The sequence below is a fragment of the Panthera onca genome, chromosome A2, assembly GCF_046562875.1.
Source record: "Panthera onca isolate mPanOnc1 chromosome A2, mPanOnc1 haplotype 2, whole genome shotgun sequence".
NCBI lineage: Eukaryota > Metazoa > Chordata > Mammalia > Carnivora > Felidae > Panthera > Panthera onca.
The window spans coordinates 100,071,323-100,086,727 of NC_138340.1; the positions used below are offsets into that span (position 1 = coordinate 100,071,323).

A 15,405-nucleotide genomic window follows, 5' to 3' on the forward strand; every position below is an offset into this window, starting at 1 on the left:
GATTATATTGAGGTTGTACGTTAATAGGAGAAATACTACAGAGGGTAGTATACCCTTCTCAGGGCAGTATTATCAGGTGGTACCAAGCTGTCAATATCACATATTACTGGTGATGTTAACCTTGATCATTTGATTAAGGTGGTGTCTTCTTGGTTTCTCTCTTTAAAATTAATTTCCCTTTATTAGCTCTTAGATTCGGGTGCGTTTTGTAGTTTTTTGTTGTTTGGATTTTGCCGATTGAATTTCCATAGTGATGTTTAACACATTATTCTGTAAGTTGGGTTAGATGTATAGGCTTATTAGGTATAGGTTGATTTTTGGTATAGGTGATAAGTATTTCCATTAAGGGGTACATCTTGTGGTTTCTCTTCTTAGGTTATCCTTTTAGTTTTATTAATTTCCAAAGCTGATAAAAAATCTCATACATTTCACTTTTATTCTTTAAAACAAAAAAAACCAAAAAACCCTGTGCAATAGAAGTCAGTTTACTAATACTTTAGAGATAATTGTATTAAACTGACAATGTGTTTTTATCTTTTATATACATTAAAGTCATAATCTAACAGATTCTATTCACTTTGTTGCCAGTATTTAGTGGTATCAGCTGGATTCACGTTTAATACACAGGTAGAGAAGTAGAAAGTATAGTGAAAGCAGAACTAGTCTCAGAAAATTTTGTTTTATCACTGATAAACTGGTACTGTAGGTCCTTTGCTTTTTCAGAAACTCTAGTGAGAAATGGAATTAGCAAACTGCACCGAATTTTCCTTTTGGTTATACCCTAAGTTGTTATCATAGCATGAAGGGTAGTTTTTTTCTGTAGAAGACTTTTCCCAACGTGTTTCAGTAGTTTACTGCTGTATTAGTTTCCTGGGGCTGCTGTAACAGCACAACATGATGGCTTAACACCCTGAGGAAACACAGTGCATTTTTTTTCTTTCCTTTTTCTTTTCTTTTCATTCCTTTTCCTCTTTTCTTTCATCGACAGACCATAAATCTTCTAATTTAAGGAAAATTCTGGGATAGCTTTATTTTTAGAGGCTAGCATGACCAAACTTGAAACCAAGGAATGCTGTAGCTCATGTGGTGTATTTTTCTATTGAGTTTCTTCCCTCCCTGGAGGTAGATTTCCTTGGCAGGGGACCTAGTTAGAAAATTCTTATTTTATTGCTTCTTCTTCCTGTATCTGGATACCCCATATTATGGTCCCAAAGTTGATATGTCTATATCTGCATATTTTTTACTTTCTTCTTGTATCCTGCCAGTAAAGGAATGTTGAAAATACATGGGGCAGACTAGTAAGCAATGCTGGGAGAAGGGGTGTTCTTTTTTCTGTTTGTGATAGTCTTTCCACCCAAAATGTGTGTTGATCATTCCCCAGGTTTGTTTTTTTTTTTTTTTTTTTCATTTCACTAAACAAACATGAGTTTGAGTCATCAGATTTTTTAAAAAAGGAGATATTGACATATAATATTGTGTTAGTTTCATATGTACAACAGATTTGAATACGTAGTACTTTTTCTTTATCCATTTATCTGTCCATTGACAAATAGGTTATTTCCATGTCTTGACTACTGTAAATAGTGTTTCAATGCACTTGGGAGTACAGATATCTTTTCAAGTTAGTGTTTTCTTGACCTTTGAATAAACATCTAGTAGTGAAATTGCTGGATCATATGGTAGTTCTATTTTTAATTTTTTGAAGAAACTTGATACTGTTTTCCACAGTGGCCGCACCACTTTACATTCCCACCAACAGTGCAATAGAGTTCCCTTTTCTCTCTACATCCTCCCCGACACTGATCTTTTCATTGTCAGCTGTTCTATCAGGTATGAGGTGAATATCTCACTGTAGTTTTGTTTTGCATTTCCCTGATGATTAGTGATGCTGAGTACCTTTTCATGAACCGGTTGATCATTTGTATGTCTTATTTGGAACAATGTCTATTTAGGCCCTCTGCCCATTTTTAATCAGATTTTTTTTTTTTATTGAGTTGTATTCCTTTATATTGGATAAAGGATTTTGGATATTAACCCCTGAGCAGATATGATTTGTAAATATTTTCTTTTTCCATAGGTGGCCTTTTTGTTTGGTTGATGGTTCCCTTTACTATGCAGAAGATTCTTGTTTTGCTACAGTCCCACTTGTGTATTTTTTCTTTTGTTGCCTTTGCTTTTGGTATCAAATTCAAAAAATCATTGCCATGACTGATGTCAAGGAGTTATCCCCTGTTTTCTTCTAGGAGTTTTATGGTTTCTGATCTTACATTCAAGTCTTTAATCCATTTTGAGTTGATTTTTGTGTGTATGGAGTAAGGTAGGGGTACGGTTTTTTCAGTGCCACTTATTGAAGAGACTGTCCTTGCTCCATTGTATGGTCTTGGCTCCCTTGTTGTAAGTTGACCATAAAGGCATGGTTTTATTTCTGGGCTCTCTATTTTGTTCTTTTGATCTATGTGTCTTTTTTTTTTTTTTTTTTTTAACACTGTACTGTTTTGATTACTATAGCTCTGCAGTATAGTTTGAAATCAGGAAATGTAATGCCTCCTGCTTTGTTGTTTTTTCTCAAGTTTATTTGAGCTATTTGGGATACTTTGTGGTTCTGTACACATCTTCTCTGAAAGTACCACAGAAATTTTGATAGGGATTGCATTGAAAAATGTAGATTTCTTTGGGTAGTATGAACATGTTAGCAATATTAATTCTTGTCCATGAGCATGGAATACCTTTCCATTTATTTGTGTCTTTGGTTTCTATCATCAGGGTCTTATTGTTGTCAGTATACAGGTCTTTCACATCTTTGGTTAAATTTATTCCTGAGAATTTTATTCCTTTTGATGCATTTGTAAATAGGATTGTCTTCTTACTCTCTCTTTCTGATAGTTCATTATTAGTGTATAGAAATACAACTAATTTTTGTATATTGATTTTGTATCTTGCAATTTTACTGTATTAGTACTAACAGTTTCTGCTGGAGTCTTCATTATATTTATTATAATGTTATGTTACCTGCCAGTAGAGACAGTTTTACTTCTTTTTTTCCTATTTAGATGCCTTTTATTTTTCCTGCCTGATTGCTCTGTCTAGGACTGTCAGTAGTGTTGAATAAAAGTGGTGAGAATGGGCATCCTTGTTTTGTTTCTTGTTCTTAGTGGAAAAGATTTCAGGTTTTTATCAATGAGTCTGATGTTAGCTGTGGGTTTGTTCTTTATGGGCTTTATTAGGGTGAGGTACATTCCTTCTATGCTCAGTTTGAGAGTTTTTATCATAAATGAATATTGAATTTTGTCAAATGCTTTTTCTGTATCTACTGAGATGATATGATTTTTATCCCTTGTTAATGTGATTTGTCACACTGATTTGTGGATATTGAACCATACTATGTCCCAGGGATAGATCCCACTTGATTATGGTGTATGATCCTTTTAATGTATTGTTGAATTGGGCTTTGTAATATTTTGTTGAGGATTTTTGCAGCTGTGTTCATCAGCAATATTGACTTCTAATTTTCTGGTGGTGCAGTGTCTTTGTCTGGTTTTGGTATCAGGGTAATGCTGTTTTGTAAAATGAGTAAAACAGGAAATATTCTCTCTTCTATTTTTTAGAAGAGTTTGAGTTAGATTGGTGTTTTTAAATGTTTGGTTGAATTTACCAGTGAGGCCATTGGGTCCTGGACTTTACTGATTCTGTTTCTTACTAGTAATTGGTCTGTTCACATTTTCTATTCATGATTCAGTCTTCGTAAGTTGTATGTTTCTAAAATATTATCCATATCTTGTAGGTTGTCCCAATCTGTTGGCATATAAGTGTTCATAGTAGTCTCTTTTATCTTTTGTATTTTCTGTGGTATTGGTTGTAATGTATTTTTTTTTTTCTTGGCAAATCTAGCTAAATGTTTGTTTTGTTTATCTTTAAAAAAATGCAGCTCTTAGTTATGTTGAACTTTTCTATTGTCTTTTTTTGGTCTCTACTTCATTTATTTCTGCTCTGATCTTTATTTCCCTCTTTCTATGAACTTTGGGCCTAGTATTTTCTTTGGTTCCTTCAGGTGTAAAGTTAGGTTTATTTTTTTTTTATTTGAGGTGTTTCTTAATATAGTTGTTTATCACTGTGAACTTCCCTCTTAAAACTGGCCTTTCTGCATCCCGTAAGTTTTGGTGTGTTGTATTTCCTTTTTCTCAAGAGATTTTTTGAATTTATATTTTGATTTTTTTTAATGTTTTTTTATTTTTGAGAGAGACAATGCCAAGCAGAGAAGGGACAGAGAGAGAAGGAGATAACAGAATCTGAAGCAGGCTCTAGGCTCTGAGCTGTCAGCACAGAGCCTTTTGTGGGGCTCGAACCCATGGACTGTGAGATAGAGACCTGAGCCGAAGTCAGACACTCAACCGAGCCACCCAGGCATCCCTAAATATGTAAAAGTTTTGACATTATCCCACATAACATTGATCTTAAATTTATTTAATGTTTTTTTTTTCTTTCAGATTGGATAACTTCTGATGTTTTTAAGTTCATTGAATCTTTCTTCTTTCAACTCCAATATGGAAAACCTTATGCTATTAAGCCCATTCAGTGAGGTTTTTGACATTTCAGATATTGCATTTTTGAGTTCTAGAGCTTTCATTTGGTTCTACTCATTCCTCATTTTGTTTTGAGATTTCTCATCTATGCATTTGTTATGACAAAATTTTTACTTACTTGCACATAGTCATAATAGCTGCTTTAAAATCCTTTTCCACTAGGTGGACCTAGCTGGCTCAGTCAGTAGAGCATGCAACTCTTGATGTTAGTGTTGTGAGTTGGAGCCCCACATTGGGTGTGGAGAAAAAAAAATCCTTTTCCAATAATGTCTGAATCATTTCAGGCATTGTCTTTTCTCTCAATTATGGATCACATTTTTCTGTTTCTTCATGGTTCTAGTAATCTTGGATTTTTTTTTTTTTTCTGGACACTGAATGACAGATACATTGTAGAGACATTATTCCACTATTTTTTTCAAAAGTGTATTGATTTTATTAAGCAGTTACCTGGCAGAACTCAGATTCTAAGCTCTGTGTCTTCTTTGACAAGAAGCTGCTGAAATTTCTATTCCTTTCTTTTTATGCCTTAACTGGGCTGTTTGAGTCTTGTCTTGAGCATTCATGGTTAAGGGATTAGCCAGAGATTTTGGCAGTTTATTTACAGGGTTCCCTTTCAGTAGCTCTTTTTTCCTGAGATTTCCCCTTATAATTTTCCAATTGCTGTGCTTATCCCACAGTGTCCTCTGATTGTTCAGTTACCTCTCAGTACCAACTGGGATCTTAGACAAAAAGTCATAAAAATGGGAGCCTAATCCAGTATTCTCTGTCATTTTCTGGAGTCAACTCTTTCTTATTTTCTGTGTGGCTTTGGTTGTTCTCCAGTGTCTTGGGTTTGTTGTTTGATTATCTGTCCAAAGTTTACAAGTTTATCTTGTGGGGTTGTTCTGATAGACGCTACCTCACCATTAATTGAAGCAGAACTTCTTGCATAACCTTTTTTTAAATGTGATAAAAAATATAGAACATAAAATTTGCCATTTCAACCTTTTTTGCACATATAATTCATGAACATTAATTGCATTTACAGTGTTGTGCATCGTTTACCACTATCTGTACCCAAAACCTTTTTTACCCAAGCAGAAACACTATGCATGTTAAGCAATAAATCCCGTTTTCCCAACCCATGGTAACCTCTATTCTGTTTTCTGTCTCTCTATTTGCTTATACTACATATTTCGTGTAAGTGGAATCCTATAATATTCTTTTGTGTCTTGCTTATTTCACTTACCGTAATGTTTTCAAGGTTTGTCCATGTTATAGAATTACCACAACTTCATTCCTTTTTAAGGATAAATATTATTTCATTGTATATATAGATCAGGTTTTGTTTATCCATTCATCTCATAATGGACACTTGGGTTGTTTCCACATATTACCTATTGTGAATAATGCTACTATCAACAGAGGTGTAGAAGTATCTGAATTCATGCTTTTATTTATTTTGAGTATATATGTATGAGTTGAATTGCTGGATCATGTGGTAATTCTTTAACCTTGTGAGGATCTGTCGTATTGTTTTCCACAGTGGCTATACCATTTTGTGTTCCCATTAGCAATGTCCAAGGGTTCCATTTTCTTTAGGTTCTTGCCAACACAACAGGGCTTTGATTTGCATTTCCCTAATGATGTTTAGTATCTTTGAATGTGCTTGTTGACCATTTATATATCATCATTGGAGAAATGTCTGCTTAAGTCTTTGCCCACTTTTTAAATTGGGTTGTTGTCTTTTTGTTGTTGAGTTGTATGAATTTTTTATATAGTCTTGACATTTTTATCAACTATATAGTTTGTGAATATTTTTTCCTATTCTGTAGTTTTTCACTTTCTTAATATTTTCTGGTGCACAGAAGCTTTTAATTTTGTAGAAGCCCAGTTTATTTTTTCTTTTGTTGCTTATGTTTAGGGGTCATATTTAAAAGTCCATTTCCAGGGCACCTGGGTGGCTCAGTTGGTTAAGCTTCCAACTTCGGCTCAGGTCATGATCCCACTTTGTGGGTTCGGGCCCCATGTCGGGCTCTGTGCTGACAGCTCAGAGCCTAGAGCCTGCTTCAGATTCTGTGTGTCTGTCTCTGTCCTTGCCTGCTCATGGTCTATCTCTCTCAAAAATAAAAATAAAAAAACTTTATTTTTAGGTCTGAAATTTCATGGATTTTGTGTTAATTTTTGTATATGATGGAAGGGTACAAATCTAGTTTTCCCAGAAGTATCTTTTTTTTTTAATGTTTTATTTCTTTTTGAGACAGAGAGAGACAGCGCGAACAGGGTAGGGGCAGAGAGAGAGTGAGATACAGAATCCAAAGCAGGGTCCAGGCTCCGAGCTGTCAGCACAGAGCCTGACGCAGGGCTCGAACTCATGGACTGTGAAATCATTACCTGAGCTGAAGTCAGACACTTAACTGAGCCACCCAGGTGCCCCCAGAAGTATCTCTTAAAAAGACTATTCTTTCCCCCCATTGAACTTGACACCCTTGTTGAAAATCAGTTGGTCGTATGTCTAAGGCTTATTCCTGCACTCTCACTTCTCTTCTTTTGGTTTATATGTTTATCCTAAACCCAGTACCACACTGTTTTGATTATTTAATGTAGCTTTGTCAGTTTTGAAGCTGAATGCTGTGAATGTTCCAAATTTATTTTTTTTATGATTGTTTTGGCTGTTCATGGCCTCTAACATTTCCGTGTGAATTTGAGTGTCAGTTTTCCTATTTCTACAAATGAATAACTTTCTAAAATCCACTTTTAAGATTCTGTTGTGGACATCCATTCATGCTGATACATACACATTTAGTTCATTTACTGTTAATGGGTTATAAAGTAGTATCTGAAATTCCAGTCCAAGATGGTGAGACACTAAGACCTTGCCGCCAACATAGACATACCAAATCTACAACTATTTATAGACCAATTCCTCCTGGAAAAAAAAAAAAAAGAAAGAGGGATGACGGAACAGTTTCTGTACAATTTCCATCTCTCTTGCTGTTCTCTATGTGGTAGCAAAGGGAACCCCTGCCTCCAGCCACTGCAAACTATACTGGGGAGGTATAGTACTGAGGGACAGTAAGCAGATATGCTTTCTCTAGGCCTCAGAAAAAAAAGTTGTGGTTTAAAAGGGCAACTAGAGGGGCGCTTGGGTGGCTCAGTCAGTTGAGCGTCTGGCTTCTACTCAGGTCATGATCTTGCAGTTCACGAGTTCGAGCCCTGCATTGGGCTCTGTGCTGACAGCTCAGAGCCTGGAGCCTGCTTCAGATTCTGTCTCCCTCTCTCTCAGAAATAAACATTAAGATGATTAAAAATAAATAAAAGAGCAACTAGAATGTAAAGGAATGAGCCCTAGAACTCTGCCAAATGGCAGCAGAGTTGTTGGTGAGAACCAGACTTTATGCTTTCTCTACATTTTGAAAGTACAGATCAGAGGCTGGGTACCCTGACAGGACTGCTGCCTCAAGGGGCTGCAAGCCATCTAGCATACACCAGTGCCAGCTGCCCTGAGGCACAGTAAAAAAGGCTGCCATTTAAAAGAGCAAGTAGAAGAAAACCAAAACTGGAGAGATCACAATTCCAGACTTCAAATTATATTACAAAGTGGGCGTAATTAAAGCAATATGGTATTGACATAAAAATAGAAACATAGATCAATGGAAAAGGAAACCCAGAAATGAACTCATGATTATATGGTTAATTAATTGTTGACAAAGGAGGAATGAGTGTGCGATAGGAAATTTCTTCAACACATGGCGTCAGGAAAACTGGATAGCCACATGCAAAAGAATGGAACTTGGACCACTTTCTTTGACCATACACAAAAATGAACTGAAGATGTATTAAAGACCTAAATATAGGATCTGAAACCATAAAACTCCTTGAAGATAACACAGTAATTTCTCTAACAGTGGCGGTAGCAACATTTTTCTAGATATGTCTCCTGAGGCAAAGGAAATAAAAGAAAAAATAAACTATTGGGACTATAGCAAAATAAAAAGCTTTTACACAGTAAAGGAAACAATCCACAAAACAAAAAAGCAACCTACTGAATAGAAGAAGATATTGCAAATAATATACCCGATAAAAGACTTGTATCCAAAATATATAAAGAACTGATAAAACTCAACTCCCAAATAATCAAAAAATGGGCAGAACACATGAACAGACATTCCTCCAAGGAGGACATCCAGATGGTCAATAGACACATGAACAGATGCTCAACATCACTCATCATCAGGGAAATGCATATCAAAACTACAATGAGATATGGAGTCACGCCAGAATAGCTAAAATAAAAAACACAAGAAATAACAAGTGTTGGCAAGTATCTGAAGAAAAAGGAACACTCTTGCACTGTTGGTAGGAATGCAAACCGGTGTAGCTATTGTGCAAAACAGTATGGAGTTTTCTCAAAAAGTTAAAAATAGAACTACCCTGCAGTCCCACTATTGGGTATTTGCCCCAGAAATACAAAAACACTAATTCAAAGGAATATATGCACCCCTATATTTATTGAAACATTATTTATAATAGCCAAACTATGGAAGCAACCCAAGGGTCCTTTGATATGTGAATGGATTGAGTATGGTATGTATATACAATGGAATATTACTCAGCCAAAAAAGGGAAAAATCTCTCCTTTTGCAACAATGTGGATAGAACTAGAGAAGATAATGCTGTGTGAAATAAGTTAGAGAAAGACAAATACCATATTATTTCACTCATGTTTGGAATTTAAGAAACAAAACAAATGAGCAAATGGAGGGAACACAGACAAACCAGGAAATAGACTCAACTATAGAGAACTGATGGTTACCAGAAGGGAGGTAGGTAGGAGAATGGTGAAATAGATGAAGAAGATTAAAGAGTATACTTATCATGATGGAAAAACTATAATATAAAGGATCCAAACAAGAAGGGAACTGCTGGGAGAGGCTGGCAAGAGCTATGGTTATGTTTTCCTTCCACCTTGATACCATGGACAGGAGAAAGGTCTGGGTGCCCTAGCTGATCTATCACCCTAGTGAGCCCCGGGACCCTAGCCTACACCAGCCCTAGCCATCCCATCAACACAGCCTCAGAGCGACATAACCCAGGATGCTCATGGTCAGTACTTACTGCAGTTACAGACATTGCGCCAAGGTGACACAGGTGGAAAGCACCCTGGAACACTCTAGGCCTATACCACTTTGGTTCCAGAGGGCTTACTAGGGCACCTATAGCTGAGAGTGCTTCTGGAACTCCCAGGTCCTACCTGCACTGAGCACCCTGGGACCCTCCCAGTGTGTGCCCCACCTTGGCTCCAGCCACCCACTACATGGCCATCCCCTACCCCACCAGGGCACCCTCTGCATTTAGTACCCCAGGACACCCCAGTTTTCCCTCACTTTACCTTTAGCTGTCCTGCCAGGGTGCCCTGTGCACAGAGAGCTTTGGGACTCCCAGCCCACGACAGCTGTAGCTCCAGCCAGCCAAAGTCACCAGGCATACATAGCTTCCAGTTGGGATGACCATACACAGACCTTTCCTTCAAGTTTAGGAGAATTCTAATTCATATAAGCAAACAACAAATGTTAAGCCAAATGAGACAGAAGAATATGCTCCAAATGGAGATAAGCCATATGTCTGATAGAGTTTAAAGTAATGATCATAAAGATGGACTGGAGGAAAGAGTGGAATAACTCAGAACTTCAACAAAGAGATAGAAAATACCAAAAAGAACCAATCAGAGTTGAATACAATAACTGAAATGAAAAATACACTAGAGGGAATCAACAGATTAATGGATGCAGAAGAACTGATGCAGAAGATAAGGTAATGGAAAGCACCCAAGCTGAACAGCAAAAAGAACTTTAAAAAATGAGATCAAAGGATGTCTTGGACAATATTAAGTGGACATTCACATTATAGAGATCCCAGAAGGGAAGGAGAGAGGGGAAGAAAATAGACATCCAGATTGAGCAATCACAGAGAATTCCAAACAAGATGAACCCAGAGAGGTCCACATACTTGACACATAATAACTGAAATGTCAAGGGTTAAAGATAGAGAATTATAAAGCAGCAATAGAGAAGCAAAAAGTATATACAAGTGAAACCCCATAAAGCCTCTGCTTATTTTTCAGCAGAAACTTTGAATGTATAATGTCATGCCCTTTGGGTCTGCAAAGAGCTGAAAGGAAAAAATCCTACAAGCAAGAATATTCTATCTGGCAAGGAGAGAGAGAGTTTCCCAAAGAAAAGTTAAACTAAACCAACCTTAAATGTTAAAGGGGCTACTTTAAGTGGAAAAAAAAAAAAAGGCCCTAATTGCAAGTAGTGAAATTTTATGAAGAAAAAGATGTAAAATATAACAACATTTACATGACCTGGGGAGGTGGGAGTAAAAAAATTCTTTTAGAATTTTTTTGAACCTAAGTGGCCACCATTTTAATATAGATTGCTTTATAACTGGGATGTTATATGTAAACCTCATGGGAACCACAAACTAAAAATTGATAAGAGATATACATAGAAAATAAAGAGAAAAGAAGCCAAGCATAACACCACAGAAAGTCACCAATCGCAAGGGAAAAGAGCAAGAGAGGAAATGAACAGAGAACTACAAAAGCAACCAGAAAACAGTTTAACAAAATGACAATAAGTACATACCTATCAATCATTACTTCAAATGTGAATGGTCTAAATGCTCCAATTAAAAGACATTAGATGACTGAATGGATAAAAAAACAAGACCCATTTATATGCTGTCTACAAGAGACTCGCTTCAGAGCTGAAGACACACATAGGATGAACGTGAAAGAATGGAAAAAGACATTCCATGTAAAAGGGACAAAAAACAAAACAAACTGGGGTAGCAATACTCATATCAGATAAAATAGATTTTAAAACAAAGACTAGAACAAGAGACAAAGAAGGGCCCATGTAATGATAGAAGGATCATCCAATGAAAGAATATAGCAATTATAAATATACACTCAACATTGGAGACCTAAATACAATAAAGCTAATAATAACAGATATAAAGAGAGAAATTGAGAGTAATACAATAATAGTAGGGGACTTTAGCACCCCACTTATATCAATGGATGGATCATTCAGGCAAAAAATTAATAAGGAAACAGTAGCTTTGCATTCAAGACCAGAGAGACTTTTATATTCAACATTCTATCCAGAAGAATATATATTCTTTTCAAGTGGACATGGAATATTCTCCAGGATAGTTTACATGTTAGGCCATAAAACACGTGTCAAAAAATTTCAGAAGATTGAAATCATGCATCTTTTCTGACCATAAGGGCATAAAACTATAAATCACAAGAAGAAACTGGAAGAAACACAAACACATAGAGACAAAACAACATGCTACTAAACAACCAGTGAGTCAACAAAGAAATCAAGAGGAATTTAAAAAAAATACATGGAGACAAATGAAAATGAGAGCACAACAGTCCAAAATCTTTGAGAGGCAGTAAAAGCAATTTAAGAGGGAAATTTATAATCATACGGGCCTACCTCAAGAAACCAGAAAAATCTAAAGGAACCTAACCTTATGCCTATAGAAGCAAGAAAAAGAACAAAGCCCAAATCTAGTAGAAGGAAGGAAGTAAATCAGAGCAGAAATAGATGAAATAGAGGCTTAAAAAAACAATGGAAAAGATCAATGAAACCAAGAGCTGGTTCTTGAAAAGATAAGTATCTTGAACAAACCTTAGTGTATTTGTCTTTTCTCTTACTGAAAAGTACAATGAGATTGTTTCCAATTTTTGCTTTAACAAGTAATACCACACTTCTTGTGCTACTCATTCACATGTTTGAAAGTTTCTTTAGGACCATAGTTCTCAACCTGGGTCAGTTTTGCCTTCCAGGGAACATTTGGTAATGTTTGGAGACATTTTTGATTATAAAGACTGAGAGGAGGTATGCTACTGGAAACTAGTGGGTAGAGACTAGAGATACTGCTAAAACATCTTACCTACAATGCAAGAACAGACTTCCATTTACCCCACTACAAAGTATTGTCCAAATTATCCAATTTGTTAATACTGTGAGGGTTGAGAAACACTGTTCTGGGGCATATACTTAAAGGTGGGATTGATAAAGCTTGGGGTATGTGCAAGTTTTTTTCAGTTACATGAAATAGAGTTGTGTAAAACATGAAGAAAATATTTTCAATACAGGTTAAGTTTTGGAGTGTATTGAATTGAAGTTTCTGTGGTGATGATGGCAATCCAGCAATTATAATCAATTTAATTATCTTAAACCAGATAGAGTTAGTGGCATTATATAGAGTTAACTAATTTATCTACTTACCCAGAAGGTGCATATGATCTTTTAACTTTATGAACTAAAATACATTGTTACTTACTGTCTGATTAAAAGATTACTGAGTGAGAGTGTGCTTTAAAAAAGTATCATTTGTGCAAGACAATAGTAGCTGGACTATTTAGGCTGAAGATGCTAATTGAATGAGAGAAAAATTAGAGCATGAAAAATGTAGAATTTTTTCCTGACAAAGATTATTATTAAATACAGAGAAGTTAAAGGTTTGAAAGCTTTCTCTCTAGTGTGATTTAAATTCTTTTTTAATGTTTATTTTTGAGGGAGAGAGAGAGAGGGAGAGAGACAGAGTGTGAGTGGGGGGAGGTGGGGGGCGTTGCAGAGAGAGAGGGAGACAGAATCGGAAGCAGGCTCCAGGCTCCTACCTGTCAGCACAGAGCCCAACGCAGGGCTCGAACTCACCAACCGTGAGATCATGACCCAAGCAGAAGTTGGACACTCAGGCGGCTGAGCCACCCAGGTACCCCTACCTCTAGTGTGATTTAAGTTAATATTTTGGGATGCCTGGGTAGTTCAGCAGGTTCAGCATCTGACTATTGATTTTGTCTCAGGTCATAATCTCATGGTTCGTGAGTTTGAGCCTTGCACCAGGCTCTGCATTGATGGTGCTGGAGACTGCATGGGATTCTCTCTCCCTCTTCCTCTTTGTCACTACCCCCTCTTAAAAATAAATAAACATTTTTAAATTTAAGTCTATGAGACCCACCTTTGAAAATTTGATAGCCCCAGATTTGAAAGCTATAACTCTGAAAAACTATAGCCCAAGAACTATCTGCAATGCTTGTGTGCATACAATTTAGTATCTGACTTTTGGGTGGTTTATGCATGTTCTTGAAGTCTGTCTGCGGGCCACTCCCAGTCCCCAGATTTCCAGGTTAAGAACTTTGCTAAAAATCTATGAAAACTCTTAAAGTGCTAAAAATAAGATACATTTGAAATTATCACTGAGTAGTAAAGACACATCTATATTGTTTGCATCTTCAGTGATGGAGAAAAATAGGTGACTTGGAATTAGAATTTTTCAGGTCCTCTAACATTGAAGGAGTGAATATGTATCTTAACTTTATAACCTTCATTTTTCTTTGTCTTCTGTTAGGTGTATGCAGCAGTGCTATGGCAACAATCTAATGAAAACAGACAAAATTCAACAGAAAGAGTGTGTTTTGGAGTTGCCCTACCAGAAGAAAAACTTAATGACTTTCGTGATGAACAGATTGGACAGTTGCAGGAGCTGATGCAAGAAGCTACTAAACCTAACAGACAATTTAGTATTCCTGAATCTAGGAAACCAGAATTTTAGTCTATACAATAAAGCTTACACATTTTAAGTTCAGAACCCCTTACTGGGTTTCTAAAAATGTATTTCTTCAGCTTTTAGGCTTTGTGAATGCCTTGTGTTCATGAAATATTCTTTAATTTGGGATTGTTATTAATGTTGCCTACAATATGTAGATCAATATGGCTAGTAAACAAAGCTTTATATGATTGAAGTAACAGTACTTGCTGGATGGGATTTGATTTTTTAAGTACATAAGAAGGAATGACTTTAAAATGGACAAAGTTGTGGAATTTTGCCAAAAGGTTTTTTTGTATGTAAATTTAATGCTGTTCTTGTTCAAGCATTAGCCTCATGGCTTTAGCTTCAACAGACAAGTATGTTATGATAATGACAGATGTGGAGTTCCAACAAGGTTATTATTTACATAGATGGATTGTCATCCTGAAAGTTTCTTCCTTTCTCTTTTAATAATACATGTATGATTATTCATGTAAATATGCCTTCTCCCTGAGTCACTATTTATATACAATGAAAGATTAAAAAGAAGCTTAAAGAGTCAGTATTATACACTGTATAATCTATCATGCAAATGATAGTATAATGTTTGTACAGTGTTTGGTAGTAACAAATGACCCCTTAAATTATGTAATTTATAGTTACCTTGAGAATCTCATTTATTGCCTCATCATTGGGGAGATAAAAACACTTTCATAAATTTGTCATGTTATAAACTGAAATAATCAAGTGGTAATCCCATTCATGTGTTTAAAATGTTTAATTTTTTAAAAATTACACACTTGTGGGGTGCCTGGGTGGGTCAGTCAGTTAAGTGTCCAACTTTGGCTCAGGTTATGATTTCACGGTTCATGGGTTCGGGCCCTGTGTCACACTCTGTGCTGACAGCTCGGAGCCTGGATTGTGTCTCCCTCTTTCTCTGCCTCCCCACCCCTTGCTCACACTCTATCTCTGTCTCTCATAAATAAGTGTTTTAAAAAGTAAATAAAAATTACACACTTATAACTTTAGTTTTGTATGTCTACTTTGAGATTCTGAAATGATCATTTTTCAGATGCTATTGCATTTATTCAACTATTTAAAAATTGACTCATACTTACTCTCTTTTGCTGGTTTGGGCTTTTTCTTTGTGTATGACTGACTGCCAGACTACTCAGTCCTTTTTAATATTCCTCATTGAATCAGTCTGGAGGTTGATGCTTGTCTTTTTTCA

At 36.1% G+C, this 15,405-nt stretch overlaps 1 protein-coding gene across 1 annotated transcript in view; it reads left to right on the top strand.

The window, feature by feature from the left end:
* Positions 1-15,202, top strand: part of SDHAF3 (succinate dehydrogenase complex assembly factor 3) — a 64,787-nt gene extending 49,585 nt beyond the window's left edge. Inside the window, exon 2 of the mRNA XM_060632536.3 lies at positions 13,995-15,202. Within this exon, the coding sequence (XP_060488519.2) occupies positions 13,995-14,198 (204 nt within the window). The 3' untranslated portion in view covers positions 14,199-15,202. The remainder of the gene's footprint in view (positions 1-13,994) is intronic.
* Positions 15,203-15,405: the final 203 nt, after the last annotated feature.